Below are 26825 nucleotides of genomic sequence, written 5' to 3' on the forward strand. Positions count from 1 at the left end.
GGACTGGAGCACCTTCCTTATGAGGAGAGGCTGCAGCGTTTGGGACTCTTTAGTTTGGAGAGGAGGCGTCTGAGGGGGGATAGGATTGAAGTCTATAAAATTATGCATGGGGTAGAAAATGTCGACAGAGAGAATTTTTTCTCTCTTTCTCACAATACTAGAACCAGGGGGCATCCATTGAAAATGCTGGGGGGAAGAATGAGGACTAATAAAAGGAAACAATTTCTTCAATGCCAACGCAGGATTTGGTGTTTGGAATATGCTGCCACAGGAGGTGGTGATGGCCACTAACCTGGATAGCTTTAAAAAGGGGTTGGACAGATTTATGAAGTCAATCTCTGGCTACCAATCTTGATCCTCCTTGATCTGAGATTGCAAATGCCTTAGCAGACCAGGTGCTCAGGAGCAGCAGCCGCAGAAGGCCATTGCTTTCCCCTCTGCCTGTGAGCTCCCAAAGGCACCTGGTGGGCCACTGCGAGTAGCAGAGAGCTGGACTAGATGGACGCTGGTCTGATCCAGCTGGCTCTTTCTTATATTCTTAAGGCCCTTGCTTTCACCTCCTGCACGCGAGCCCCCCAAAGGCAATCTGGTGGGCCACCGCGTAGTAGCAGAATGCTGGACTAGGATGGACTCTGGTCTGATCCAGCAGGTTCTTTCTTATGTTCTTATGTCTCTAGCTTTCACCTCCTGCAATGCGTGAGAGCTCAAAGTTGCAATTCCTAGTGGGCTACTGGGGCGAAAGAAAAGTGCAGGAGAGCTGGACTAGATGGACTCTGGTCTGATCCAGCAGGCTCTTTCTTATGTTCTTAAGGCCCTTGCTTTCACATCCTGCCTGTGAGCTCCCAAAGGCACCTGGTGGGCCAATTTCAGTAGCAGAGGAAATGGACGCCAGATGGACTCTGGCCTGGATCTTAGCCATTCTCTCCTTATGTTCTTATGTTCTTATTTTCCGAAGAGCTGTGTGAACGTAACCTTAGAGGCTGGGTGTGGGAGAGACGCAGCACATGGCGTCTGCCGGCATGCCACTTTAAAGAAGAAAAAGATTTGGTTTTTATACCCTTCTTTTCTCTACCTCAGGGAGTCTCAAAACAGCTTACAATTGCCTTCCATTTTCCTCCCTATAACACACGCCTTGTAGATGGGGTTCAGAGAGTCCCAGCGTGGCATAGTGGTTAAGAGCAGGTGCACTCTAATCTGCAGAACCGGGTTTGGTTCCCCGCTCTGCCACTTGAGCTGTGGAGGCTTATCTGGGGAACCAGATTAGCTTGTGCACTCCAGCACATGCCAGCTGGGTGACCTTGGGCTAGTCACGGTTCTTCGGAGCTCTCTCAGCCCCACCCACCTCACAGGGTGAGGGGGGAAGGGAAAGGAGATTGTAAGCCTCTTTGAGTCTCCTTACAGGAGAGAAAGGGGGAATATAAATCCAAGCTCATCTTCTTCTGAGAGAACCATGATTAGTTCAGGGTCATCCAGCAGGCTGCATGTAGAAGAGTAGAGAATCAAACTTGGTTCTCCGACGTAGAGTCCGCTGCGCTTAACCACTAGACTACATTGGCTGTCATTGTAACGGCCTAAATGCAGAAATCAGCTTGTGTGCACATACACACACACGCCCCAATTGCACCACAATGCAGCCAAGAAGCCACACTGTTTTGGTCCTAAAATGACCTTTACAAAAACTGCATCGTAGCCATAAGGTTCAGCTAGGACAGTGTGATGCCACGGGGGGTGGGGGGGGGGTGTTCTAGTATTTTAATGAACACGGGGTTCTAGTATTTTAATGAACAGAGAACAGTATTTTAACGAACAGAGGTAGCTCCTGCGTCCAATTTGCTTCTTGAAACGAATGAAGGATTCTGCAATTCCTCCCTAGGGAGCTGTCCAAGGTCCCGAAGAGTTTGCCGAGGGTCTCGTGATCGGCGTCAGAAGTCTGCTGGGCCACACCGTGGGTACGTTTGAGCGCCTCGCCGATTCATACCTGTCGCGTTTCCCGGGCACGCGGAGTCACCACGCCGCACCGCTTCGAGGTTTAATTTGAGGGTTCGGTTCAGGTCTCGATCGGAAAGCTTCGGCGTCTTTCTCCAAGAGTCACGGAGCCTCACGTCCCTCCTCTGTTTGACCCCGCAGGTGGAGCGGCAGGCGTGGTATCCCGGATCACGGGCTCTGTTGGGAAAGGGCTGGCTGCCATCACCATGGACAAGGAGTACCAGCAGAAGAGGAGAGAGGAGATGGGCCGTCAGCCGAAGGACTTTGGGGACAGCCTGGCCAAAGGAGGGAAAGGCTTACTGAGGGTATTTGGTGTTTAGATACTTCCTGGGCTGCAGAGGGAGGCGGAGAAACTTGGCTCTGTAACCTGAAGGGCTTCCTTCTTCTACTCTGTCGAATTACTCCTGGGGGGTGCTTCGGGGGGGGGGGGGGCGCAAGCCTTTTCGTGTGGGGTTTCTTTGTGCCCCGGTTTGTCCCTGCAGCTGGCCAGAAACAAACCGGTTTGTGCCGTCACACTTAGTGTGTATCTCTGTTTCAGCCACATTGAGCTCTTGAGTCTGGCTTCTCATGGGCCTTTTTAGCAATTGGGGGGGTCTAACTTGGAGGATGAGGGTCTAACTGGGTCCCCAGCTTGGTGCCCGTGGGTGCCCTGGTACCTGCCGACACCTTTCTCGGTGCCTCCCAAGTGTTTTCAGAAAGTGGGTGTGGCCAGGTGGGGCTCTTGCTCAGCAGGGCCTCTGATTGGCCAGTGAACATCTGGTTTTTCACCCCTGGTTGCCTCCATGTATTTTTCTCCTCCTACCCACTTTTCCCCCGTGTGGTCTTTCTAGTCACCTGTCTTCTCCTCCGCGCTTGGGCTTCCTCTGTGTCTGTGACTCCGCCTCCTTGGCAGCCATTTTGTGGTTGTGCCCAGTGCCTCCTGTGGTGGCCATTTTGTGGTTGTGCTCACCGCCTCCTTGGCAGCCATTTTGTGGTTGTGCCCACCGCCTCCTGTGGTGGCCATTTTGTGGTTGTGCCCACCGCCTCCTGTGGTGGCCATTTTGTGGCTGTGCCCACTGCCTCCTGTGGTGGCCATTTTGTGGCTGTGCCCACCACCTCCTGTGGCAGCCATTTTGTGGCTGTGCCCACCGCCTCCTGTGGCAGCCATTTTGTGGTTGTGCCTGCCCCCATGTGTGAGAATTGCCCGCAGGCTGAAGAAGGGCAGGGACCCCTGGCCTAGCTCGACACTGGGAAAGCGAGCGTGCAGTCCCCCCTGCGCCCTCCCCGCCACGTCTCTTTCCCTGTCTTCCTTGAAACGTCTTGTTGAACGCAGCGCATGAGGTGGTGCCGTTGCATCGTGCGTTGGCCGGGGGCAAGGGGAGCACGGCATGTGTTGTGACGAGAACCCTCGTCTTGTTCAATAAGGGCTTACGAGGAAGAACGGGGGAAAGGGCAGGATCCGCTCTGCGCCTGCGCCTGCGGGGGAAGGCGTCCTGCAGGTTGGTTGTGCCTCCTCTGTGTTCCAGCAGAATATTACCCTCTGCGGTGTGTGAGTGTGCGTGAGAAGGTCGAGGCCCATTAGAGGTCCCGGAGGGGTGGGGTGGGCTGCAACTATGGAGGAGTTTCCTTTTTTCCTGTCTTGTCCAGGCTAAGCGCCCTGTCTTCCTGTCCGCTCTCTGTCTCCCTTGTGTGTTTTTATTCCGCCCTTCCTCCAAAGCTTCCCTCAGTACTCCATTTTGTTCTCACAAAAACCCTGTCAGGTAGGTTGCACTAGAAAGGCAGCGCGTGGCCCAGGGTAAATTGCCCCGCCTCTGTGGCCGTGTGGCAATCTGTGCTGTATAGAACACGTTCTTTTATATGAGGGCAGATTGCGGGGGGCTTCGGGTCCCGTTCCTCCACCGGGAAAAAACAACAACCCCTTTGTGATTGAGAGCCTTTTCCGCACTGACGAGCCCTTCTCTTCCTCTCTCTTTGAAGGGAGTCTTCGGAGGAGTGACAGGGATCGTCATGAAACCGGTAGAAGGTAAGCAGAAGGATCGCCCATCTTGCGGAGAGGGCGGCAGAGTCCCCAGGACTTCCAAGGGGTGGTTTAAATGCTTTCACCCAGACGTCGTCCCTAATATACCTTATATTGCTCCTGGACAATATCTGAAAACAGGTTCGTGGATTTGTGGTTGTCAGTATACCTGGGACACTTTTCGCATGCCCGTGGACTGCTTTCTTTTTGCAACTAGAATCAAGTCCAGCAGCACCTTAGAGACCCAGAAGATTTTCAGGGTGGAAGCTTCTGAGAGTCAAAGCCCCCTTGGTCAGAGAAGGTTTGACTCTTCGGAGCTCCTTCCTCAAGAAATGTGGTTAGTCTCTGAGGTGCTGCGGATACACAGCCAATGCAATACATGGGTACACTTGCAAAAACAATTGCCAGTGGATTTCAGCAGCCCCTTTCTTTCTTTCTTTCTTTCTTTCTTTCTTTCTTTCTTTCTTTCTTTCTTTCTTTCTTTCTTTCTTTCTTTCTTTCTTTCTTTCTTTCTTTCTTTCTTTCTTTCTTTCTTTCTTTCTTTCTTTCTTTCTTTCTTTCTCTCTCTCTCTCTTTCTTTCTCTCTCTCTCTCTTTTTCCTTCCTTCCTTCCTTCCTTCCTTCCTTCCTTCCTTCCTTCCTTCCGGGGGGGGGGGGGTGGGAGGTGGGGGCGGGGGCGGGGGGGGTGGGGGGGGGGGGGGGTGCGGGGGCCGGGGGGGGGTGGGGGGGGGGGGGGGTGGGGGGCTTTCTTTCTTTCTTTCTTTCTTTCTTTCTTTCTCTCTCTCTCTTTCTTTTTTCTTCCTTCCTTCCTTCCTTCCTTCCTTCCTTCCTTCCTTCCTTCCTTCCTTCCTTCCTTCCTTCCTTCCTACCTAGGTGCCCAAAAGGAAGGCGCGGCCGGCTTCTTCAAAGGCATCGGGAAGGGGCTGGTGGGTGCCGTGGCCCGCCCCACCGGAAGCATCATCGACATGGCCAGCAGCACTTTCCAAGGGATCCAGAGGTAAAAGCGACTGCTGTTTTCTGGGGAGAGTTGCCTTTTTACCCTGAGCTGTAGGCTGGGGAGAAGCCTGCTGTCCCCAGGCCTGCCCACCCCTTGGGTTGGTCGCATCATTTGTCAATCAACAGATTTGCTGCCAGAGATCAAAACACCTCTGTTCCTGGCACTCTGGGCTGATCTTTAGCCTTTCCACTGATCCAGAGCTTGAGCCAGTGTTCGCGTGTTGGGAGCGCGCACAGAAAACATCGCACAGGCTGGCCGGTTAGGCAACAGCACATTTCAGCTCAGGGTGTCGACGGCGTGAGTCTGTACAGTTCGCAATGTTTCTCGACAGGGTGGCAGAATCTACCGAAGAAGTGGCGACGCTCCGGCCCCCTCGCCTCATTCGTGAAGATGGCATCATCCAGCCCTACGACAGAGCTGAAGCCGAGGGATACGACTTATTTGAGGTACGTTCTGGTGTCTTCTTCACTCACTCACACACACACACACACACACACACACACACACACACACCCACCCACCCACACACCACAACACATTAATAATATCCAGGTAGTCCTATAAGGTATATTGGCTAGGTTTCCAGCGGCACAAGCACATTTGAATTCAGGTGGGGTAGATTCTTTGCCCATCATTTTCAGCCGTAATGAAATTTCTTTTTCAAAAGTTTTTGAGAGGGATATTTTATTGCATCTCTCTTTTGGTGTTGTGTATCGGGTCCAGTCCAGGCCCAGCAATAGCTGTGCTGTCCTTAGTGGCGATGCTAGAACCAGGGAGGGATTGCCGCCGGTTTGTGGCAGAACGCTTGAAGGGTCGCCCCAAGCAGAGGGCACTCCAGTAGCCCAGTACAATTCCCCCTTCCCCAAGAACGAAGAGTTTGGCTCTCTCTCTGCTAGAATATCCAAGTAGCACTGAGGGAGAAGAAGAAGAAGAGTTTGGATTTATATCCCCCCCTTTCTCTCCTGTAAGGAGACTCAAAGGGGCTGACAATCTCCCTGCCCTTCCCCCCTCACAACAAATACCCTGTGAGGTAGGTGGGGCTGAGAGAGCTCCGAGAAGCTGTGACTAGCCCAAGGTCACCCAGCTGGCGTGTGTGGGGGTGTACAGGCTAATCTGAATTCCCCAGATAAGCCTCCACAGCTCAGGCGGCAGAGCGGGGAATCAAACCCGGTTCCTCCAGATTAGATACACGAGCTCTTAACCTCCTACGCCACTGCTGCTCCTGGTGTATAGTTCTTGTCTTAGGCCAGAAGGCTTTCTTGCTGCCTGTGTTGGTTCAACGCTGGCATATCTGTGTGCCCAGAAGAGTCTTGGGCCAGCTTGAAACTGCCTTGATTCAGGTGTGTGCTCCGTGTCAGCCTGGCCCACAGAGGCCGGGCGGTTTTGCGGCTGCGTGCAGTAACCCAGCATGGATCTCCCAGAGATCAGAAGGAAACAAGCGGAAGGCAGATGACGGTGGTTAAGAGAGTTTCGCTTCTACACGTATCTCCCCTTTTTTTTGGTTAGAACCAGGATTCTTCTTTTTAAAACAGTGGTTTGAATTCCGCGTTGGCGTGTTCTTCAGTATTATTTTGGGAGACTGCCTGCATAATGCTAGAACCAGGGGGCATCCATTGAAAATGCTGGGGGGAAGAATTAGGACTAATAAAAGGAAACACTTCTTCACGCAACGTGTGATTGGTGTTTGGAATATGCTGCCACAGGAGGTGGTGAGGGCCACTAACCTGGATAACTTTAAAAGGGGCTTGGACAGATTTATGGAGAAATCGATCTATGGCTCCCAATCTTGATCCTCCTTGATCTGAGGTTGCAAAGGCCTTAGCAGACCAGGTGCTCAGCAGCAGCAGCAGCAGAAGGCCATTGCTTTCACCTCCTGCCTGGGAGCTCCCAAAGGCACCTGGTGGACCACTCCGAGTAGCAGAGTGTGGGACTAGATGGATTCTGGTCTGATCCAGCAAGGCTCTTTCTTACGATTATCTTTCTGGATAATCACAGAAGTGTAGTGCCTAAACACTGATAAACCCCATAAGCAAAAGAAACAAAGTCATTCAGTGGTAGGGTACACATCTGTGTTTTTCCCTGCCTGCCGCCTTCTTGTCTGTATTCTATAGTAGGGGTGTGCACCAAAATTTTCTTTTGATATTTTTTCAGTTTCGGGTTTAAAACCTGCATCTTTGAGAAAATCTGAAAAAAGCCAGATCCACACGGGCTTTTGCCCAGCTTTTTTTCAAATATCCCCAGGGGAAACCTTTGTGGGGCGCCACATTTGCAGCCTAGTTTCGGGTGACTCTCCTTAGAAGAGTTTAAAGTTTTGGTATTGACCTTCAAAGCCATTCTTGGCCTTGGCCCTGCTTATCTGAGGGACCGTCTCTCCCTATATCGCCCTTCTAGGCCCCTCCGCTCGTCGGAGGCGGACCTACTGGTGATCCCTGGCCCCAAGGCGATCCGGCTGGCCTCTACAAGGGCCAGGGCTTTTACGGCTCTGGTCCCTACCTGGTGGAACAGGCTTCCAGGTGAGATCAGGACCCTGCAGGACTTACAAAGTTTCCGCAGGGCCTGTAAAACGGACCTGTTCCGCCAGGCCTTTGGCCAGCTGGGATGATGTCAACTCCGCCATAAGAACATCTGGCCTCCCGTGGGTACATAAAGGGGGAAGGAGGGGTTGAAGCCATCTGTAGTTTTAGTATTTTATATATTATTTTATTGTAAATTATGTATTTGATGTTTTAAATTGTTTTAGTGTTGATGGACACCGCCCTGAGCCTTCGGGGAGGGCGGTATATAAATATAAATAATAAACAAACAAACAAACAAACAAATAAATAAAATAAGAATCCCCAAGTTTGGTGAAGGGTTGGTCAAGCCGCCTGATTCTTTGCGCCCCCAAAGAGGGCGACCCCATCCATTTTCCATTGTTTCCATTGAAGAAAAATGGGGAGGGGCGTAAAGTAGGAACCCCTGATCCAGTCTTCATCAATCTGAGGGGTTTTGTAAGGAGAGTCGCCAGCAGCTATGATGCAAATGTGATGCCTCTACATCAACCCCACCCCCACCCCCCTCTTCAAGCCCTGCAAAGATTCCCCAGTAGTTTCCTTATGCAGGGGAAATTTTCTCTCCTTTATTCCTAGTTCGGACATAGCTCAGTGTTATGTTAGTGGGGTTGTTGGAGGAGGTCAGGGAAAGGGGCTGTTTTTCAAAACAAAGGCGCCAAGTGTGCCGCAAAGCTGCTAATGGCTCTCCTGACACGAACCCGCAAGTTTGGTGAAGATTGGGCCAGGGAGTCCAGTTTTTTGGAGCCCCACCCTCTTTGGGTGCTGAAAAAGTTTGACCCTCAAATCCAATCAACAACAACAAAGAACCTTTATTGGCATAACAACATTATATACACAGATCCACTTAACCAAGTAGAGGGAAACTAAAATAAACGTACAGGTAGAGAAGGCTGATGTTCAGGATTTGCTCCTACAGCGCTGTTTTATATACAAATCCAAAAATTTGGTGACTGCATCGTTTGCATCCCTACTGGGGCTGTCCAACAGAGAGGTAATCTTTTGCAAGTCAGATGCATACTCTTTTTTGAGTAGCAGGGGTGACAAGTATTTGACTCTGGGTCCTGTGTAAAGTGGACAATAAAGTAAAATATGGTCTATAGAGTCAACACAATTCCCGTTGCATATGCATAGCCTTTGGCGGTAAGGGGTTTTAGTGAATCTCCCTGTTGATACGGCTGATGGAAGGGCATTGCAACGGGCCAACATCATTGCTCTACGGAGCCTGGGCACGGTTATCTGGTGCAGGTATTAAGCCCCCTTATTACCAATGTAGGTGATACCTAGAGCTAAAGGAGAACAAGTCCTGGAAGCCTTTTCGACAAATCCAATCTTTACCAAACTAGGGTCACCCAGAGGTATGCTGACAAATTGGTGCCTCTACCTTGAAACACAGCCTCCTCAGTGCTGTGTAAAATACAGGGGGGGAAATATCTGGGGGAAAAAATGGCTTTTTCAGATTTGCCTTTTTGGCTCCATTGAAATGGTGCCTCTTTTTTTTTTTCAGTTCGGCATTTCCAAATGCACACCCCTATTCTACAGTTCAACTTCAGTTTCTAATTTGTGTTTCTCTCTCTCCTCTCTCCTGCCATGCCTTCGCAGCAAGAACTGGATTAGGAGTCTACGGTTTTTCTTCCCTTTTTCCCCAGTCGTGCTGAAGCATCTTTATCTACTATGGCTTCTCTCCCCCACCCCGTAAAATTAAGGGCATTATTTCATTAGTACCTTCCATTCGATGTCTTCCCACAGAGCCTTCAGCTATCGTTGATAACAGAGTTCAAAATTGTCTGTTTCAAATAACTAGCGGGATTTTTTTCCCCCTGTCCTTCAAGTTAGCAACACGAAACGAGAACTCTGTGTGTTGGGTGGTGGTGGTGGAGAGCATCGTTTTACATTGTGTTAACGTGCCAATTCTTGTTGTACGCTTCGAACCAAAGAAATATTGTCGGCAGCGTACATCAGCTACTTAGTAGTTAAAAGTCTGGGGGGGGGGGAGAGTTATTTTGAATAAACAGACACGATGACATTTTTATTGTATGACTATGTGGCAAATAGCACAGATCCGCTGTTTGGCAAGCACAGTTTCATGCCACAGTTTCATGACCATACTCCATGTAGATCAAAGATGCTGGTATTTATGTCGGGTTCTGAGCATGAGACTTTGTGTTTTCCCTTCTGTTCTCCTCTTTGCTATTAGGTAAAGCTGATTGTGATCTCTTGGGTCTGATTTGTGGCTTCCACAAGAAAACAAAAGGAACCAAGACAATAAAAACCAGTCAGCAGTATCATGACAATAAAACAAATAAGCTAGAATGTAAAACCGCACAAAACAAACAGAGCAGCCTAAACTGATGTTGATCAAACAGTCTGCAGCTAAGAGTGTGCTATAAAACAGCTGTAAAAGTTGGAGCACTGTAGTTAAAGCCAGGGTAAAGAGAAATGTTTTGTCCTTGTGCCTAAAGAAAAAGTAAGTCTGGTTCCAGGTAGTCCTCCAGGGGGAAAGAATTGCTGAGCACCAATGACCGAAAGAGGCATCTCTCCGGTTGCCACCGTCCCACCTCAGGACTTACAATACAATAACCTTTATTAGGCATATTAAAATAGGCTCCAGAGCATTACAGACATTTCTGATGTACAAATCAAAAGTACATTCAAAACACCGACAGATAAACTGTATCTAGCACTGGACATTACTTAGAAAGTTCTGTCACTTGTAAAAGAAATTTTGCTACTTTTTCCTCTATTATTTAACAAAAGCTCCACAACAGAGTTGTCAGAGTCTCTTTCAGATTTGTCTAAGACCCGCCCAGGAGAGAAGTTCCTAATACCCACATATCTCGGACAGTCAAGTATAATGTGAGCAAGAGTCTCCACTTGGTTTGTACAGTGTGGACAGACCCGATCCTGGAGAGGGATAGATAGGTAGCGACCCTTTGTAACAGCCGATGGGAAAGTATTGCATCTGGCCCTTGTAATAATCCATCTCTGTTGGGGTTCAGTTAATAGTTCAAGATATTTGGGGTGAGCATGATTTATTTGCTTGGCCCAACAAGATATGGTATTCCTGTTCTAGAAGTCTGCTTTTTAAGGTTTGCAGAATCTCTCTGGGTGACAGCATACAGAGATCTTCAAGTATTAAACCCAGAGAGTAGATTTTTGATATAAGAAGTTGATACCATTCGGAGGCAAATAGGTCTGGGCGCACAATATATGTTAAACTGCGCTCATCAGAGTTAAAACATAGTTTGATCCAATACTTGAATGTATTCAGCCATGCTCTTGTTTCAAGTAGGTTCCGACCAGTTTCTAAGCATAGTACAGACCTCAGGACTTGAGAATAAGATCTTAACTGGTGTGCTCAGCAATACTGGGTGACGGGGTAGTGGGCTGGCCCCAAAACATTGGAGGGTCTTATTGGTAAGAACAAGCAGTTTGAATTTTGTCTGGGAACGCACGGGAGATACTCTCTGCATCCAGCGTTGGTCAATAAGTTAGCTGCCTCAGTCAAAACCAGTTGATATATTTATATACAGTGGTTTGTTTGGGGATGCAGTAACACTGAGATACCCTGACCTGGACGGGACGGGCTAGTCTCAGAGCTAAGCAAGGGAGGTCTGTGGATGGAAGGCCGCCAAGGAAATCCAGGGCTGCAACGCAGAGGAAGGGTGTGGCAGGCAGCCTCCGCTCATCCAATAAATCTGCTGCGTTGAAAATCCTACAGGGTTGCCCTTGGTAAGTCGGCTGCAACTCGATAGCATTTTACACCACTAACGCCAGGAATGGTTTCTGTAGGTAACTGCCTTTTTCTTTGATTTTCTAACAAGGTAGGTTTATTCCTTCTGAAAAGTAGCCCCCAATGCCTTGACGCTCAAAACTGTGTGTGTGTGTGGGGGGGTGTCTAGTGGTTACGTCATTATTTATTGATTAAAGATGAAAAAAACGGGTTCAGAGACCAAGTATCTTTATTGCACCGAATTCATTTTGCAAACGTTTTGCGGGTGGTGGAGGGGAGAAATAGATCTGCCGTCAGACTTTGGAAAAGCACCTGTTAGAATTTGTTAAGAAGCGGGAAATGCTCAGTGGTCTTTGCAAGCGAATACAAAAATAATCCTACCCACAGTTCCTTTCCAGAGGGGACTGCTGCCGTTGCCTTTTCTTGTACTCCTGCGGTGCTCTTGCTAAGAAAATTGGCCGAAGAGAGTTCATCTCTCCTGGAAAATACATCCCCTTCCTTCTTCTGAAAGCAGCACATCCGTTCCGCATCCGTTCCGAGTGCCTAGTGCCGTGGTGGCGAACCTTTGGCACTCCAGATGTTATGGACTACAATTCCCATCAGCCCCTGCCAGCATGGCCAATTCGCCATGGGAATGGTAGTCCGTGAACTGATAAGAATTGTAGTCCAATTGGCCATGCTGATGGGAAATGTAGTCCAATTGGCCATGCTGACAGGGGCTGATGGGGATTGTAGTCCATGAACTGATAAGAATTGTAGTCCATTTGGCCATGCTGATGGGAAATGTAGTCCAATTGGCCATGCTGGCAGGGGCTGATGGGAATTGTAGTCCATGAACTGATAAGAATTGTAGTCCAATCGGCCATGCTGATGGGAAATGTAGTCCAATTGGCCATGCTGACAGGGGCTGATGGGAAATGTAGTCCATGAACTGATAAGAGTTGTAGTCCATTTGGCCATACTGATGGGAAATGTAGTCCAATTGGCCATGCTGGCAGGGGCTGATGGGAAATGTAGTCCATGAACTGATAAGAGTTGTAGTCCATTTGGCCATACTGATGGGAAATGTAGTCCAATTGGCCATGCTGGCAGGGGCTGATGGGAAATGTAGTCCATGAACTGATAAGAGTTGTAGTCCAATTGGCCATGCTGATGGGAAATGTAGTCCAATTGGCCATGCTGACAGGGGCTGATGGGAAATGTAGTCCATGAACTGATAAGAGTTGTAGTCCAATTGGCCATGCTGATGGGAAATGTAGTCCAATTGGCCATGCTGACAGGGGCTGATGGGAATTGTAGTCCATGAACTGATAAGAATTGTAGTCCAATTGGCCATGCTGATGGGAAATGTAGTCCAATTGGCCATGCTGACAGGGGCTGATGGGAATTGTAGTCCATGAACTGATAAGAATTGTAGTCCAATTGGCCATGCTGATGTGAAATGTAGTCCAATTGGCCATGCTGACAGGGGCTGATGGGAATTGTAGTCCATGAACTGATAAGAATTGTAGTCCAATTGGCCATGCTGATGGGAAATGTAGTCCAATTGGCCATGCTGACAGGGGCTGATGGGAATTGTAGTCCATGAACTAATAAGAATTGTAGTCCAATTGGCCATGCTGATGGGAAATGTAGTCCAATTGGCCATGCTGACAGGGGCTGATGGGAATTGTAGTCCAATTGGCCATGCTGATGGGAAATGTAGTCCAATTGGCCATGCTGGCAGGGGCTGATGGGAATTGTAGTCCATAACATCTGGAGTGCCAAAGGTTCGCCACCACTGGTAGTGATTTCAAACGTATTTGTGATAAATTGTCACAGAGGTTCAGCCCAGATGCAGCGCCAAGCATGTTTTTCTAATTGACTTTAATTTGTTTGTGCCTTTTTTTTAAAAAAAAGGGACATTTATTAGTGGGGTTGGAGTCTAATTTTATTCCTTTTCTGCTTCGGGGTTTTGAGTAAGGACTCCGCCCCTCATTTAGCCAGGCTCCGCTTTCTTCATTCTTCGATTCAACGTTCTCTCCCCAGAGCGGTGGTTTAACTCTTCCGTTTGCCGTTTCTGCTTTTCTGGGCAGTCCATTTCCTGTGCTTCCCCTGAATTACTGAATAGCAGTTTCTAGCTTGCCTTGAAGTTCTCGTGCTCTGTAAGTTCTTCGTTCTCAACTTGCTTCCACTGTTCCATTACATGCCTTAAACTTTGAATGGGGTTACAAATCATGGGGATAGGATTGAAGTCTATAAAATTACGCATGGGATAGAAAATGTTGACAGAGAGAAATTTTTCTCTCTTTCTCACAATACTAGAACCAGGGGGCATGCATTGAAAATGCTGGGGGGAAGAATAAGGACTAATAAAAGGAAACACTTCTTCACACAACGTGTGATTGGTGTTTGGAATACGCTGCCACAGGAGGGGGTGATGGCCACTAACCTGGGTAGCTTTAAAAGGGGCTTGGACAGATTGATGGAGGAGAAGTCGATGTGTGGTTACCAATCTTGATCCTCCTTGATCTCAGATTGCAAATGCCTTAGCAGACCAGGTGCTCAGGAGCAGCAGCAGCAGCAGCAGGCCATTGCTTTCACATCCTGCAGGTGAGCTCCCAAAGGCACCTGGTGGGCCACTGCGAGTAGCAGAGAGCTGGACTAGATGGACTCTGGTCTGATCCAGCAGGCTCTTTCTTATGTTCTTAAGGCCCTTGCTTTCACCTCCTTCAGGTGAGCTCCCGAAGGCACCTGGTGGGCCACTGCGAGTAGCAGAGTGCTGGACTAGATGGACTCTGGTCTGATCCAGCAGGCTCTTTCTTATGTTCTTATGTTCTTATCAGTACTGTGCTGGGTGAGGATTCCCTTTGGGTAGCAGAAGGCTAGTTGGGAAAGTGAGATTTTTATCATTGTTACATCAGATGGATTGTGACACAGATATCCTCCGTTCTCCCTCCATGTGCACTGTCACATATGAGGGTTGTATCCAGGTTTCTTCTAATTGTCTGTACCTTCAGCAACAAGCCCCAACTGTGCACAGACCAAAATAAGTCTTTTTTGCACCTGCCACATGAAAAAAGATGCCCAAGGTTTGATAGGTGGTAAACGGCAGCCCTGAACAAAACTTGCCTTCTCTCACCCAGTGGTCAGCATACATAACATGGTTGGAATGTGTGTGAGAGGGGGCAAGATGAGGTAGTTAGTGTCAGGCTTGGCTCTGGAGGACCTGGATTCAAATCCCGGCTTTGCCTCGAGCCTCACAAAGCGGACTTAGACCTCTTTCTCAGCCCACCTGCCTTACAGGGTCGTGATCGTGATAAAACAGGGAAAGGAGAACCCGCCTCAGCTCCTTTGAAGGACGGCAGGATGAAATTGTACTTCGTGGCTAGATAAAAGGGGATTGTTGTGAGTACTCCAGAGATTAAAAAAAACATGCTTCTCTTCCGCTTTCATTCTGTTTTGTTTTAATGTACACCTGTAGATAACAAATGTGATCTTTCTAAAGCCATGGGGGTGAACCTTTGGCACTCCAGATGTTAAGGACTACAATTCCCATCAGCCCCTGCCAGCCCCTGCCAATTGGCCATGCTGGCAGAGACTGATGGGAATTGTAGTCCATGACATCTGGAGTGCCAAAGGTTCGCCACCACTGATCTAAAGGAGAGGGCAAAATCCAAATCTGAATAAATACTTATAGCTATTTCATTGGTGGCGACTTGAGAGGGCCTTTAATTCAATCCTCAAAAAATGGAAAGGATGAAGCCTGTTGTTGATGAGGAACCCGGTGTTGGGGAAACAACGTTCATGCTGCAGCCAACGAAGGAAGGAAGGCGCGCACGGGATTTGCTGGCGGGGGGCAGTTTGTGTTCTGCGCTGTTGCTTGAACGATGCAAGATCCAGCTCTAAAATATAAATGCTAGATCCAGTGGTGGGATCCAAAATTTTTAGTAACAGGTTCCCATGGTGGTGGGATTCAAACTGTGGTGTAGCGCCAATGGGGCTGGGCGGGGCACGACGGGGGCGTGGCCGGGCATTCCTGGGCGGGGCTGTGGCAAGGACACAGCCGCTGCGCCGGTCCTTGGGCAGGAAATGAATGCACGCAGGCACAGGCTGCCACGCATGCCGGTGCACCTCCTGCTAGACTGCTTCAAGCTCTGCACGCTACTGCTGAGAGGAGGGGCGTAACTAAGGCAAAAATCACGTGGCAAAATCACCAATGATTAACCCCCTCTCGGCACACACAAATAATTAGTAACCTACTCTCGGGAACCTGTGAGAACCTGCTGGATCCCACCTCTGGCTAGATCTTCAGTCAAACGTATACCCTGCCGTTATGTACATTCCGGGTGGCTTGCAATCATTCGTTCCACATGGTGAATTATCTGGCATCTGGCTTCCTCTTTGACTTCTCAAACCGCGCACAACATCAGAAGTTCATTAGGCCCTGCTGATGCGCAGTATCTTCACAATAAGGGGAAAAAAAACTGTGGGTGACTTCCAGTCCCATCGAATCTGGTTCTGTGGCACGCGTTTCCACTTTGGCTGCTCTGTCTTCGCAGAGTCCAGATGTTTGTTGGGAGGGCTAAAACGTCAAGAACGGTGCGCTCGTCATGCGCGGGGCGCTTAAAATGGATTTTGGCTGGGTCGTTGCCAGATCTTTGGCTTCCGTTCTCAACAAACGTGGGGTGGGGGGAGCCGGAAGAGTTAATTCACACATGCTGGATCAGTGTAGGTCAGGGGTAGGGAACCTGCGGCTCTCCAGATGTTCAGGAACTACAATTCCCATCAGCCCCTACCAGCATGGCCAATTGGCCATGCTGACAGAGGCTGATGGGAATTGTAGTTCCTGAACATCTGGAGAGCCGCAGGTTCCCTACCCCTGGTGTAGGTGAACGTGTGAGCCATCTCCATTAAAAACTACCGCGTGGGAGATGACGTTCCTACTGCGGTGGTGAACTGAGACGGCTCATCCACGTCACCGCTAATAGACGCCGTTGCCGACGAGTGACAAGCGTGGACGTGTGAACCCGCCCCCAGTTGTCGCAAATCAAGGAGATTTTGTACAGGGTGTTATATTATTTTTACATATATTTGGAAAAATGTACTCGACTGATAAAAAATAAAGTTGACTTGGGAAATGAGATGGTCTCACTTGTCTGAATTGCGGCCGTGGCCCAAGATAGAATAAATGTGTTTGTTTTCTCTGAGAGCAGCAGCGCCACTCTTGGAGCGTCCCCAAAAAAGCAGCACCTGTCACGGAAGGGCATTTAATTTGCCCATTTCGCCCCTCCCTTTTCTTAATCGGCATTTTATGCTCTTGATCCGAGGAACCGGCCCTCAGTTTGGCAAACGGGTCATAGTTGAAATCGAAGCTGCCTGTCTGGGCCACCTTGGTTGGGCCCTAATTCCATCTTGAACCTTGCCTATCTCCTCCCTTTTCTTTCTTTTGGCCTTCAGATCGGGCGCCTGTGTGTATGTGGTCTACACAATCTTGTTGTTTTTAATCTATTTGTTGTTATTAACTGCTGTTGAGTTTTAATGGGTTAAGTTTTATGTTGTATTAATTTGCTGTTTGGAAAACAGCCCTGTGGTGAGCCGCCCCGAGCCCTTCGGGGATGAGGCGGCCTATAAATTTAATAAGTAAATAAAAATAAATAAATAGTTTCTCACACACACACACACACAAAGCCTTTATTGGCATCTTACAGTAAAACAGTTTGTAACCAGAAACGTTTTACAGCCAGAATAACATAGTTACAACTCAAATCACCATCATTTAATATAAAAAATCTCCCTTAGCAGATGTGCCAGTTATATCCAACAGAAACTTGGCAACTAATTCAGAAAAATCCTGATTTGATCCATCCAGGAAATACTTTATCCTTTGATCATCTGTCATATCTACATTAAAAGATGTAAACAATGGTTGATACTTATACCTTAAGCCAGGGGTAGGGAACCTGTGGCTCTCCAGATGTTCAGGAACTACAATTCCCATCAGCCCCTACCAGCATTCCTTAAGCATTCCCTATTTGGACAGTGAAACATGATATGCTCTAGTGCAGGGGTAGGGAACCTGCGGCTCTCCAGATGTTCCAGGAATCACCCCCATCGTCGCCCCGTCAAAGCATGGCCAATTGGCCACGCTGGTAGGGGCTGAGTGGAATTGTAGTTCCTGAACTGGAGAGCCGCTATAGTTCCTCACCCCGTTCTTAGTGTTTCTACTGTATGCTGTTGCAAGGGCATAATCTTTCGGTCTTTGGTATTTTTTGGAATCGACCCTCGAGTAGAGCAGATGGCAAAATATCGCTTCTCGGCCTATCGGCTAAGATCATGCGTAGTATCTGTTCTTATCAGTTTAACAAATAAATAGTGTGGATTCCAAAGTTTAACTCTTGAAAATTAACACCACGGTGGGGATTTTATTTCTGGGCCTCCAAAACCGCCCGTGCAAATTTGTTCGGCTCTCAAAACACTAAAATGCTCTGTCTGGAACAGAACGGTGGGCGTGCTCCGCTGGGAACGCCTCCTGAGAGGGTTCGCCTCTCTAGGATTCGGTCAAAGCGGAACTGCGTGTCTGGGTGGAAGTCCCAGCTATGAACAGAAACGAATCACTGTGTTTCCCCCTAAATCTTTTCATAAAATATCTGACTCTAGAATTCTCACATCAAGAAGCTGGAAGGAGAGAAGTTCCGATCCCATTTCCGTTTCCCAGGAAGCAGGAAGGCACAACTCGTAATAACCAACAGGTAAGGCTCGGATGTTTTTTAACAGCTCCATTGTGGCTGCGTGAGAGACTCCCGGCTGCTTGCTCCTTGCAGCTGGTCCAGTTTGGGTGCTGTGGTTCGAACCAGGGCGATATTGCGGGAGCAGCAGTGGCGTAGGAGGTTAAGAGCTCGTGTATCTAATCTGGAGGAACCGGGTTTGATTCCCCGCTCTGGGTCGCCCTGAGCTGCTGTGGAGAGCTTATCTGGGGAATTCAGATTAGCTCTGTACACTCCCCACACATGCCAGCACTTCTGGGTGACCTTAGGCTAAGTCACAGCTCGAGGAACTCTCTCAGCCCCACCCACCTCACAGGGGTGTTTGTTGTGAGGGGGGAAGGGCAAGGAGATTGTCAGCCCCTTTGAGTCTCCTGCAGGAGAGAAAGGGGGGATATAAATCCAAACTCCTCCTCCTTCTCCTCCTTCTCCTCCTCTTCTTCTTCTTCTTCTTCTTCTTCTCCTCCTCCTCCTCCTCCTCCTTCTCCTTCCCCTTCTCCTCCTCCTCCTCCTGCTCCTTCTTCTCCTTCCCCTCCCCCTCCCCCTTCTCCTCCTCCTCCTCCTCCTTCTTCCCCTTCCCCTTCTCCTCCTCCTGCTCCTTCTTCTCCTTCCCCTCCTCCTCCTCCTCCTCCTCCTCCTTCTCCTTCCCCTTCCCCTTCCCCTCCCCCTTCTCCTCCTCCTCCTCCTCCTCCCGCTCCTTCTTCTCCTTCCCCTTCCCCTTCCCCTTCTTCTCCTCCTCCTCCTCCCGCTCCTTCTTCCCCTTCCCCTTCTTCCCCTCCTCCTCCTCCCGCTCCTTCTTCTCCTTCCCCTTCCCCTTCTTCCCCTCCTCCTCCTCCTTCTCCTTCCCCTTCTTCCCCTCCTCCTCCTCCCGCTCCTTCTTCTCCTTCCCCTTCCCCTTCTTCTCCTCCTCCTCCTCCTCCTCCTCCTCCTCCTTCCCCTTCCCCTTCTTCCCCTCCTCCTCCTCCCGCTCCTTCTTCTCCTTCCCCTTCCCCTTCTTCCCCTCCTCCTCCTTCTTCTCCTTCCCCTTCCCCTTCTTCCCCTCCTCCTCCTCCCGCTCCTTCTTCCCCTTCCCCTTCCCCTTCTTCTCCTCCTCCTCCTCCCGCTCCTTCTTCTCCTTCCCCTTCCCCTTCTTCCCCTCCTCCTCCTCCTTCTCCTTCCCCTTCCCCTCCCCCTTCTCTTCCTCCTCCTCCTCCTCCTCCTCCTCCTCCTCCTCTGTGGAAACCTGCCTTCTGATTTTTTGCATAAAGGTCAGTCGAGGTGTGTGAGGGGCAAATCTCAGCAGAAGGATTCCCAAGAACTATAAGAAGACGACATGGATATTGTCCGGCTACCCCTGCAGAAATTAATGTCGGCCTGCTACGTAGCCCGTGCGTGTTTTGTGACAACACAGAAGTCTTCCTGCTTCTGAGAAATGGGACGTATTAACACGATGTTGTGTTATTCACCCAGGAGGCTGTTGTGCATAAAAGAGGTGGAGATTCTTGGCCACGTCACGACAGACTGGGACTGCGCGTATGAAAACTTCACTCGTCCCCCTGCTGTGGTCGAAAATGTGCTCCAAATCTTCGTTAAAGTAAGAAATGGCACCATGCTTCATGTGCTGCGATTGAGTAACTGCAGAGTCATTCAGTGATATGAAGAGCAGCGGAGAAAGCTTATTTATTTTATTTATTTATTTATTTATTTTATTAAACTTATAGGCCGCCTATCCCCGAAGGGCTCAAGGCGGCTTCCAACATGGCTGTTACATAGACAGCAATCAACAACATAAAATACTAAAATCATTAAAACCTAAGAACTAAGCAGCAGTTTACTACAGAGCTATAGGTTAAGCAACCCAGTTCATAAATTAATTAAGACAGGCGCCCCGCCGAAGGCCATTAAAAGAAGAAAAAGGGGAGGGAGTAAGTAGGGCCTGGGATGGAATTGATAAGTAAGACAGGCCCAGCTTTAATAGAATGGAACGGCAGTCTCAGTTTTGATTTCAATTCCAGTGTCGATAGGGGGCAGTAGATCCACGGCAAGCCTTCTCGAATTGGTGGAAAAGCTCCGTCTTGCAGGCCCTGTGGAACTCATTAAGGTCCCGCAGGGCCCGCACAGCCGGAGGTAAGGCATTCCACCAGGCGGGGGCCAGAGCCGTAAAGGCTCTGGCCTGGGTTGAGGCCAGCCGTATCATTGCAGGACCAGGGGTCACCAGTAGATCTGCCGTTGCCGAGCGCAGCGACCTATGTGGGACATAAGGGGTGATGCGGTCCCGCAGGTAAGCTCTTACAAATACAGGGGTTGCTGTATTTATAAACTTTATTTCTGACGCAGGACTGGGCACAGCCCCTGCACCAAGCGGGGGGTGGGGGGTCAAGCCAACCTCCCACCCACCCCTTTTACATCTTGCGTCAGAATCACTCGGCGCAACAAATCCATATTGTCTGGTTCCAGGAGCAGCAGTGGCGTAGGAGGTTAAGAGCAGGTGCACTCTGATCTGGAGGAACCGGGTTTGATTCCCCGCTCTGCCGCCTGAGCTGTGGAGGCTTATCTGGGGAATTCAGATTAGCCTGTGCACTCCCACACACACCAGCTGGGTGATCTTGGGCTAGTCACAGCTTCTCAGAGCTCTCTCAGCCCCACCCACCTCACAGGGTGTTTGTTGTGAGGGGGGAAGGGCAAGGAGATTGTCAGCCCCTTTGAGTCTCCTGCAGGAGAGAAAGGGGGGATATAAATCCAAACTCCTCCTACTCCTCCTCCTCCTCTTCCTCCTTCTCCACCACCACCACCTCCTCCTCCTCCTCCTCATTCTTCTTCTTCTTCTTCTTCTTCTTCTTCCTCTTCTTTTATCTAAAGTTTTTTATGTCTCATTTGGAGAAGCCATGGCAAGTAGGGTCTGAAGAAGTCCTTTTCAGCGGTGGTGCCATTTACTAGAGTTTTTTTCAGCCCTTTCAAATGTTGTTGCTTCATAATTTATTTATTTTTTGGCAGGATCACGGTCTCTTAAAGTTAACCAAAAAAGAGAGCTCCAGACAGGAGATGCTGCGGAAAATCCAGTTCAGCAATGCAGAGACAGCAAAGGTAATGAGACCGGAGCCATTCTTTCACTTCCTGTTCCACATTTTAAGTGCAAATTTGTTTCTGTGTATTGTCAAAGGCTTTCGCAGCCGGAATCGCTGGAGTGTTGCGGGTTCTCCGGGTTGTATGGCCATGTTCCAGTAGCATTTTCTCCTGACGTTTTGCCTGCATCTGTGGCTGGCATCTTCACAGGATCTGATGGTAGTAAAGCAAGTGGAGGATATATATACCTGTGTAACGTCCAGGGTGGGAGAAAGGACCATTTGCATTGGTTAACAAGTGTTTGGGGTGCAGTTTGCAAGTGTAATTTGCATGTGTTAAGTGGAATCAACCCATTTTAGCATAAGTAAGTAGAAGAAGAAGAAGGAGAGTTTGGATTTATATCCCCCCCTTTCTCTCCTACAGGAGACTCAAAGGGGCTTACAGCCTCCTTGCCCTTCCCCCCTCACAACAAACACCCTGTGAGGTGGGTGGGGCTGAGAGAGCTCCGAGAAGCTGTGACTAGCCCAAGGTCACCCAGCTGGCGTGTGTGGGAGTGCACAGGCTAATCTGAATTCCCCAGATAAGCCTCCACAGCTCAGGCGGCAGAGCAGGGAATCAAACCCGGTTCCTCCAGATTAGATACACGAGCTCTTAACCTCCTACGCCACTGTTATGTAAGTGTTATGTAAGTAACACTGAAGTTGCATAATCAATTAGTGAGGGCATCTGCATAGCAGTTGCCTGGCATTTTAATCCATCTCATTGCTTCCTGCAGAGAGAAATCCTGTGTCTGAGTGGTGTTCACCAACCATTGTCTTGATTCTAGCATTTTTAAGTACTGGTAGCCAAATTGTGTTCATTTTCATAGCTTCCTCCTTTCTGCTAAAATGGTCCGTGTGCATGTGGATTTTGTTTCTGCTGGAAACATCAGTATTTGTGATCTACCTCACTGCTCCCAGGGGCCTCAAAAGGAACTTGCCCTTCCTCTCCTCTCTGTGACTCTCGGATGCATTTTTCCATTCCAAAGCCTTTATTGGCGTTATAAATTACAGAGTTGGTAAAAAGGGGCATTTATCTACTAACCGAGACATTTAATATTTTAAACACGCGCACATAAAATAATTTAGCCGTTACTACTATGTAGGCAATGATTGCGCCTGACCAAGTAGTTCCTCAAAAAACTTGCAACATTCTCACATACGAGGTCACAGGAACTGTTGAGTAGAAAATTCATAACAGACGGTAGCCTGACATCGTTTGGGCTCTCTATCAATGGACAGATGTACACGGAGCGTAACGACGTGTACGTTGGACATTCCAATAGTACATGTTGAACAGTCTCAACAACGGCCATACTACATTGGCATAACCTGTTCTCATATGGAGTGTTATTATACCTGCCAAGAGTCATAGCGTTAGGCAGAGCGTTAAAACGAGCCAAAGTGTACGCTCTGCGTTGTTTGGGATTGCACAAAATGTACAAATGGTTGGCACAATGGTCTGATCGGACAATTCCCAAGGCCTGCGGAGAGCAGCTTTTCCCCGGATGCATTCTTGAGTTGTCCCCCTCCTCTCCAAGAAACATGGGTCCCCCATCCTCCTCCTTCCGCACGGACCTTTGAAAGGCTGCTTACGAAGCGTTCTGTTTGCTTTTCAGAGGGTTTGCCGAGCCATCGACGAGGCCCGAGCGACGAGGCAGCAGCAGAAGCTGGTCAAGCAGGCGTCTCTCAAGCAGAGCTGGCCTCAGGGACCTCCGTAACTTTGCCCGTCCTCGTTGAGACGACCTTCCAGTGGGACGCGCTCTCCAGAAAACTTGGGGTTTCTGCAGGGAGCCGGCCTGTGACCCCACCCCCAGCTACTTAGACCAACCTTCAGCTCAAAGAAATTGCTGCTACACAGTATTGGAAAATCTCGGTGTATAATAATTTTCTGCAACAAAAAAAGAAAGATAAGAGAAGGATAAATTAATCACGCCTGCTTTATTTTTTTTTTATCACTAAAAGGTGGCCAAAAATATTTTTTAAATGTTTTGTTACAGTTGACAGCAAATGAGCACGTTAAGCTCATAGACATAACTGTCCTTTCAATATCTGCTCAGTGTGTCCTGGGATACATTTGATAATGTTAGAAATTGCTTCTTAGGGTGTATGGGTTTTTTTAGCCCCCCCCCCCCCTTTTAACTTTCACCAGAAGTCAGTACGGGTTGAAAATGTATTTTGAATTTAAAACGTTTCTTTTCCCAAATTTACATGAGCTCGGGCTACTCCAGAAATGAACTCGCGGCCTGAGGGATGCGTCGTGGAGCCTTCTCTTGATTCGTAGGCTTCAGAAAGATGGGATTTCTCATTCTGTGGCCAGTGAGAAAAAAAAACCATTTAATCAGTCTGTGTCAAAACAGGCATATCGTCACGGCGCCCTGTTCATGTCGGTCATTCAGCAAGCTTTAAAATATACTGACATTACAGACCTCTCAGCGTATGCAGCACAGAAGTATATATTTAGAGAAATGCTGGGTTTTTTTAAAAAATTTGATGCACTGACTCCATCGCACGTGTGTACACCTGTCTCAGGGATATACAGCAATGTGTATACCTGTTTGTTAATCACACAGCTTAATCTGTTCAGGCGAACTTCCGTGTAAACGAACCAAATCAAGGGCTATCCTCACTTGCACTGCAGAAGCACCTTTTGAATCCTTCATCTGGATGTTAGGGCGCGCTTCACCGTGGTACGTTTGCCGACGGGCAGCCTATGCACAAACTCACTGCCCTGTTTACAAGAGGCTTTGCACTTTGGCGGCCGCAGGGTATTTATAATAAAGCAGTGTCCTCTTTTTGTATCAGGTCATTTAGTCGTGCTGCTGGATTTTTGCTTTACAGACAAAAGGATCTCGATTGAAAGCTGAGCATTTCGCAGATATTTCCATGCCCCTCAGCGATATTAAAAGGCTCGTTTACCTTTGCAAACTTCTTGCCGTGTGTGTGTGCGTCTGTGTGTGTTTTAATGTGTCTTTCACTTTTTGGAGTTCAGCAGTTCGTCTGTCATTGGCCTATTCCCAAACTGCTAACTGCGTTGAATGCATTAGTTCCTCTCAGTGTTGTCCATCCTTAATTCCCAAAGAAGAAATATAATAATCAATGGTGGATCGGGGGCCTTGTTTTCTGAGTCCTGTGTCAAATCAAGAGTTTTGTTTATCTTGGGACGAGCCGGTTCCAGGGTTTGAGAATTGTATTGCCATGTACTGATATTTTTTTTAAAAGAAAAAAAGAAAGTTCTTTTTGTTGTGATGTTGCTTTTAGCCTTGTTTTCTGCACGATATTACACTTCTACCTTGACAAGTCAAAGTTGTAGCAAGCTGTTACGTCTGGCTGATTGATTCCCAGCGATTTGCACCCACAAAACTCATTTACCTCCCTGGATAAGCACTATTGTGTACTTTGTGTGTGCGTCCATCACTGTGTGTACAATGCTGCCAAATAAATGATTATATGTGCACTTTTTTTGGTATTTGTGTATAGTAGTAGTTAAGATTTGAGAACTTAATGTATACCAACCCCCACTTTTTAATGGCTCTTTTTTTAAAACCAAAAGTTGTTCGGTAAAAGGAATCTGGATATAAAACTTTGCAAACTGGAGATGAATTCGAAGGGCTCTTTTGAGTTATTTGAGAGCGGAAGGGGCATGCCACAACACTTTTTTTTTCCAAATAATTTGCTTTTAAATGGCTTTCCACTAGATGGCAGCATTTGCAATCTCTTGCTGTTTCTACTTCGGCATTTGGGCAGAGCCGGGACAGGTAAACATGGTTGATCCAGTAACTGGTAGAAATTGGCCGCAAAAGGAAGATCGCGAGGAACAGGATGACAAGGTGAAAACCCAACCTTTTTCTCTTTTTCTTTTCTCGTTCGGTTAGATCAGTCCATTCCTCAACAGCGGCTAGAATTCTCGGTAGGACAAAATGGCAGGCTGCGTGTAGCATGTGTGTAAAACACTCTTGGGCCAAAGGACTTCGTTGGCTGCCTCTTTGTTTCCGATCCCATTTCAGGATGCTGGTTTTGTTCTATAAAGCCATACACTGCCTGGGGCCAGAGTGCTTGAAGACTGCCCATTTCCATGTAATCCTGACTGGGAACTGCATTAATCATTACAAGTCCTATATCATGTTCCCTACATGGCTTGGGGCTACTACGGTAGGGTATTTGAAGGGCCATCTTTGAGAGCCAGGTTAAGAGCAGGTGGATTCTAATCTGGAGAACAGGGTTTGATTCCCCACTCCTTCACCTGAGTGGCAGAGGCTTATCTGGTGAACCAGGCATGTGTCCGCACTCCTGTTGGGTGACCTTGGGCTAGTCACAGTTCTCCCAGAACTCTCTCGTCCCCCCCTGCCTCACAAAGTGTCTGTTGTGGGGAGAGGAAGGGAAAGGAGTTTGTAAACCACCTTGAGTCTCCTTACAGGAGAGAAAACGTGGGGTATAAATCCAAACTCTTCCTGTTCTTCTTCCACGTGATACCCCAGGGAATTTAGATCACATGGAGGGACTCTCATAACAGTCCCACCAATCAAAGAATCCCATTTGGTATGTAAATGAGATAATACCTTTGCAGCCCACCCAATTATGGAACAATCTCCGTGTGTGTGTGTGTGTGTGTGTGCTCCTGGCCCCCTCACTTGTGATGTTTAGCAGGCAGTTAAAGTAGTTTTTTTTAATTTAGGATTGCATTTGATTACCAGCTGTGGTTTTAATTTTTAGTTGTTTATGTGTTCTATTTTATGTATTTTATCCAGATTGTAAGCCGCCTCGAATGCTGTAGAAGAAAGACAAATCGTAAGTCCTTTTTTTAAAAAAAATAAGAGATAAATTGAGAACAGTTAAGGCCAACTGATTGAGATAAGGTCTGTCTGGAGTGCTTCGATTGTGTTTTCCTGCATTGCAGGCGGGTTGGACTTGAGGGTTCTTCTGGTCTCTTCCAACTCTATGGTTCTGTGATTCCTGCAGGAGAAAATAGCTAAACTATATAGCTTTGGACAGTGAATGATGGAATTACAAGACAGATGGGCTTCAGTCTCATATCCACAGGCTGCTGTTGGAGACAGAATTCTGGATTTTGGTCTTGAGTCAGCAAAGCTACCACCTCAGTGACTATGGACTTCCACCCTCTCGCTCTGTTTACCAGAAGATCTGCCTCCTTTGATTCTGTGCTCTGGGAATCCAGGAATATTTCAAGCGCCGGGACGACCGGCCAAAACCCACAAGTGGCGGCCTAATGATGTCGGGAGTTCATCTGGATGCTTTGCAAGAAACCCAGTCTCTGAACTAGCGGCAGTTTCCAAGGAACTGTTCGAGAAGACCTCTTAACATCTGAAGTTCATACATATTCAGGGGAAGCGACATGAGACCGCTGTGTGTGTCTTGGAAACCAGGAGGCTGAACTCTTAGTGCAGTAGCCGGGGGAGACCAGCCCGGCATTTGCAGCAGGTCCAGAAATAGATTTTGCTTAATATGAAATGCAAAACACTACAGAACGATGGCTCCAGGACGCGTTGCAGCTACAGCGGGTTTTTTTTTTTCAAATTTCAAGACGTATTTGTCACAGTTCTCCTTTACATATTACAGTCATGTAATCAGAGCAGCATGGAGAAAGGGGAAAGGGGAAAAAATTAGAGGAGAAATTGTAATGCTCCAATGAAAGAATTATGCCAGCAACTGGGAGTTAGGGCTGGGTGTTGTTACGGGGGAGAGAAAGAGGAGGAGGGAGCGTGCCACTCTCAAGTATCCCGC

At 48.3% G+C, this 26825-nt stretch overlaps 1 protein-coding gene, 1 long non-coding RNA gene and 1 pseudogene across 2 annotated transcripts in view; all 3 read left to right on the forward strand.

The window, feature by feature from the left end:
* Positions 1-24540, forward strand: part of VPS13C (vacuolar protein sorting 13 homolog C) — a 110442-nt gene extending 85902 nt beyond the window's left edge. The window contains 9 exon segments of the mRNA XM_048519710.1: positions 1874-1949; positions 2128-2291; positions 3943-3988; positions 4855-4978; positions 5310-5424; positions 17900-17991; positions 19453-19576; positions 20977-21066; positions 22703-24540. Coding sequence (XP_048375667.1) covers positions 1874-1949; positions 2128-2291; positions 3943-3988; positions 4855-4978; positions 5310-5424; positions 17900-17991; positions 19453-19576; positions 20977-21066; positions 22703-22804 — 933 coding nt within the window. The 3' untranslated portion in view covers positions 22805-24540.
* Positions 15432-16381, forward strand: LOC125424435. Its single transcript, XR_007243234.1, has 2 exons — positions 15432-15974; positions 16131-16381. It is a non-coding gene; the product is annotated as an uncharacterized LOC125424435 (long non-coding RNA).
* On the forward strand, positions 17548-17654 carry LOC125424784 (annotated as a pseudogene).
* Positions 24541-26825: the final 2285 nt, after the last annotated feature.

Source organism: Sphaerodactylus townsendi, linkage group LG17 (assembly GCF_021028975.2).
Source record: "Sphaerodactylus townsendi isolate TG3544 linkage group LG17, MPM_Stown_v2.3, whole genome shotgun sequence".
Lineage (NCBI taxonomy): Eukaryota > Metazoa > Chordata > Lepidosauria > Squamata > Sphaerodactylidae > Sphaerodactylus > Sphaerodactylus townsendi.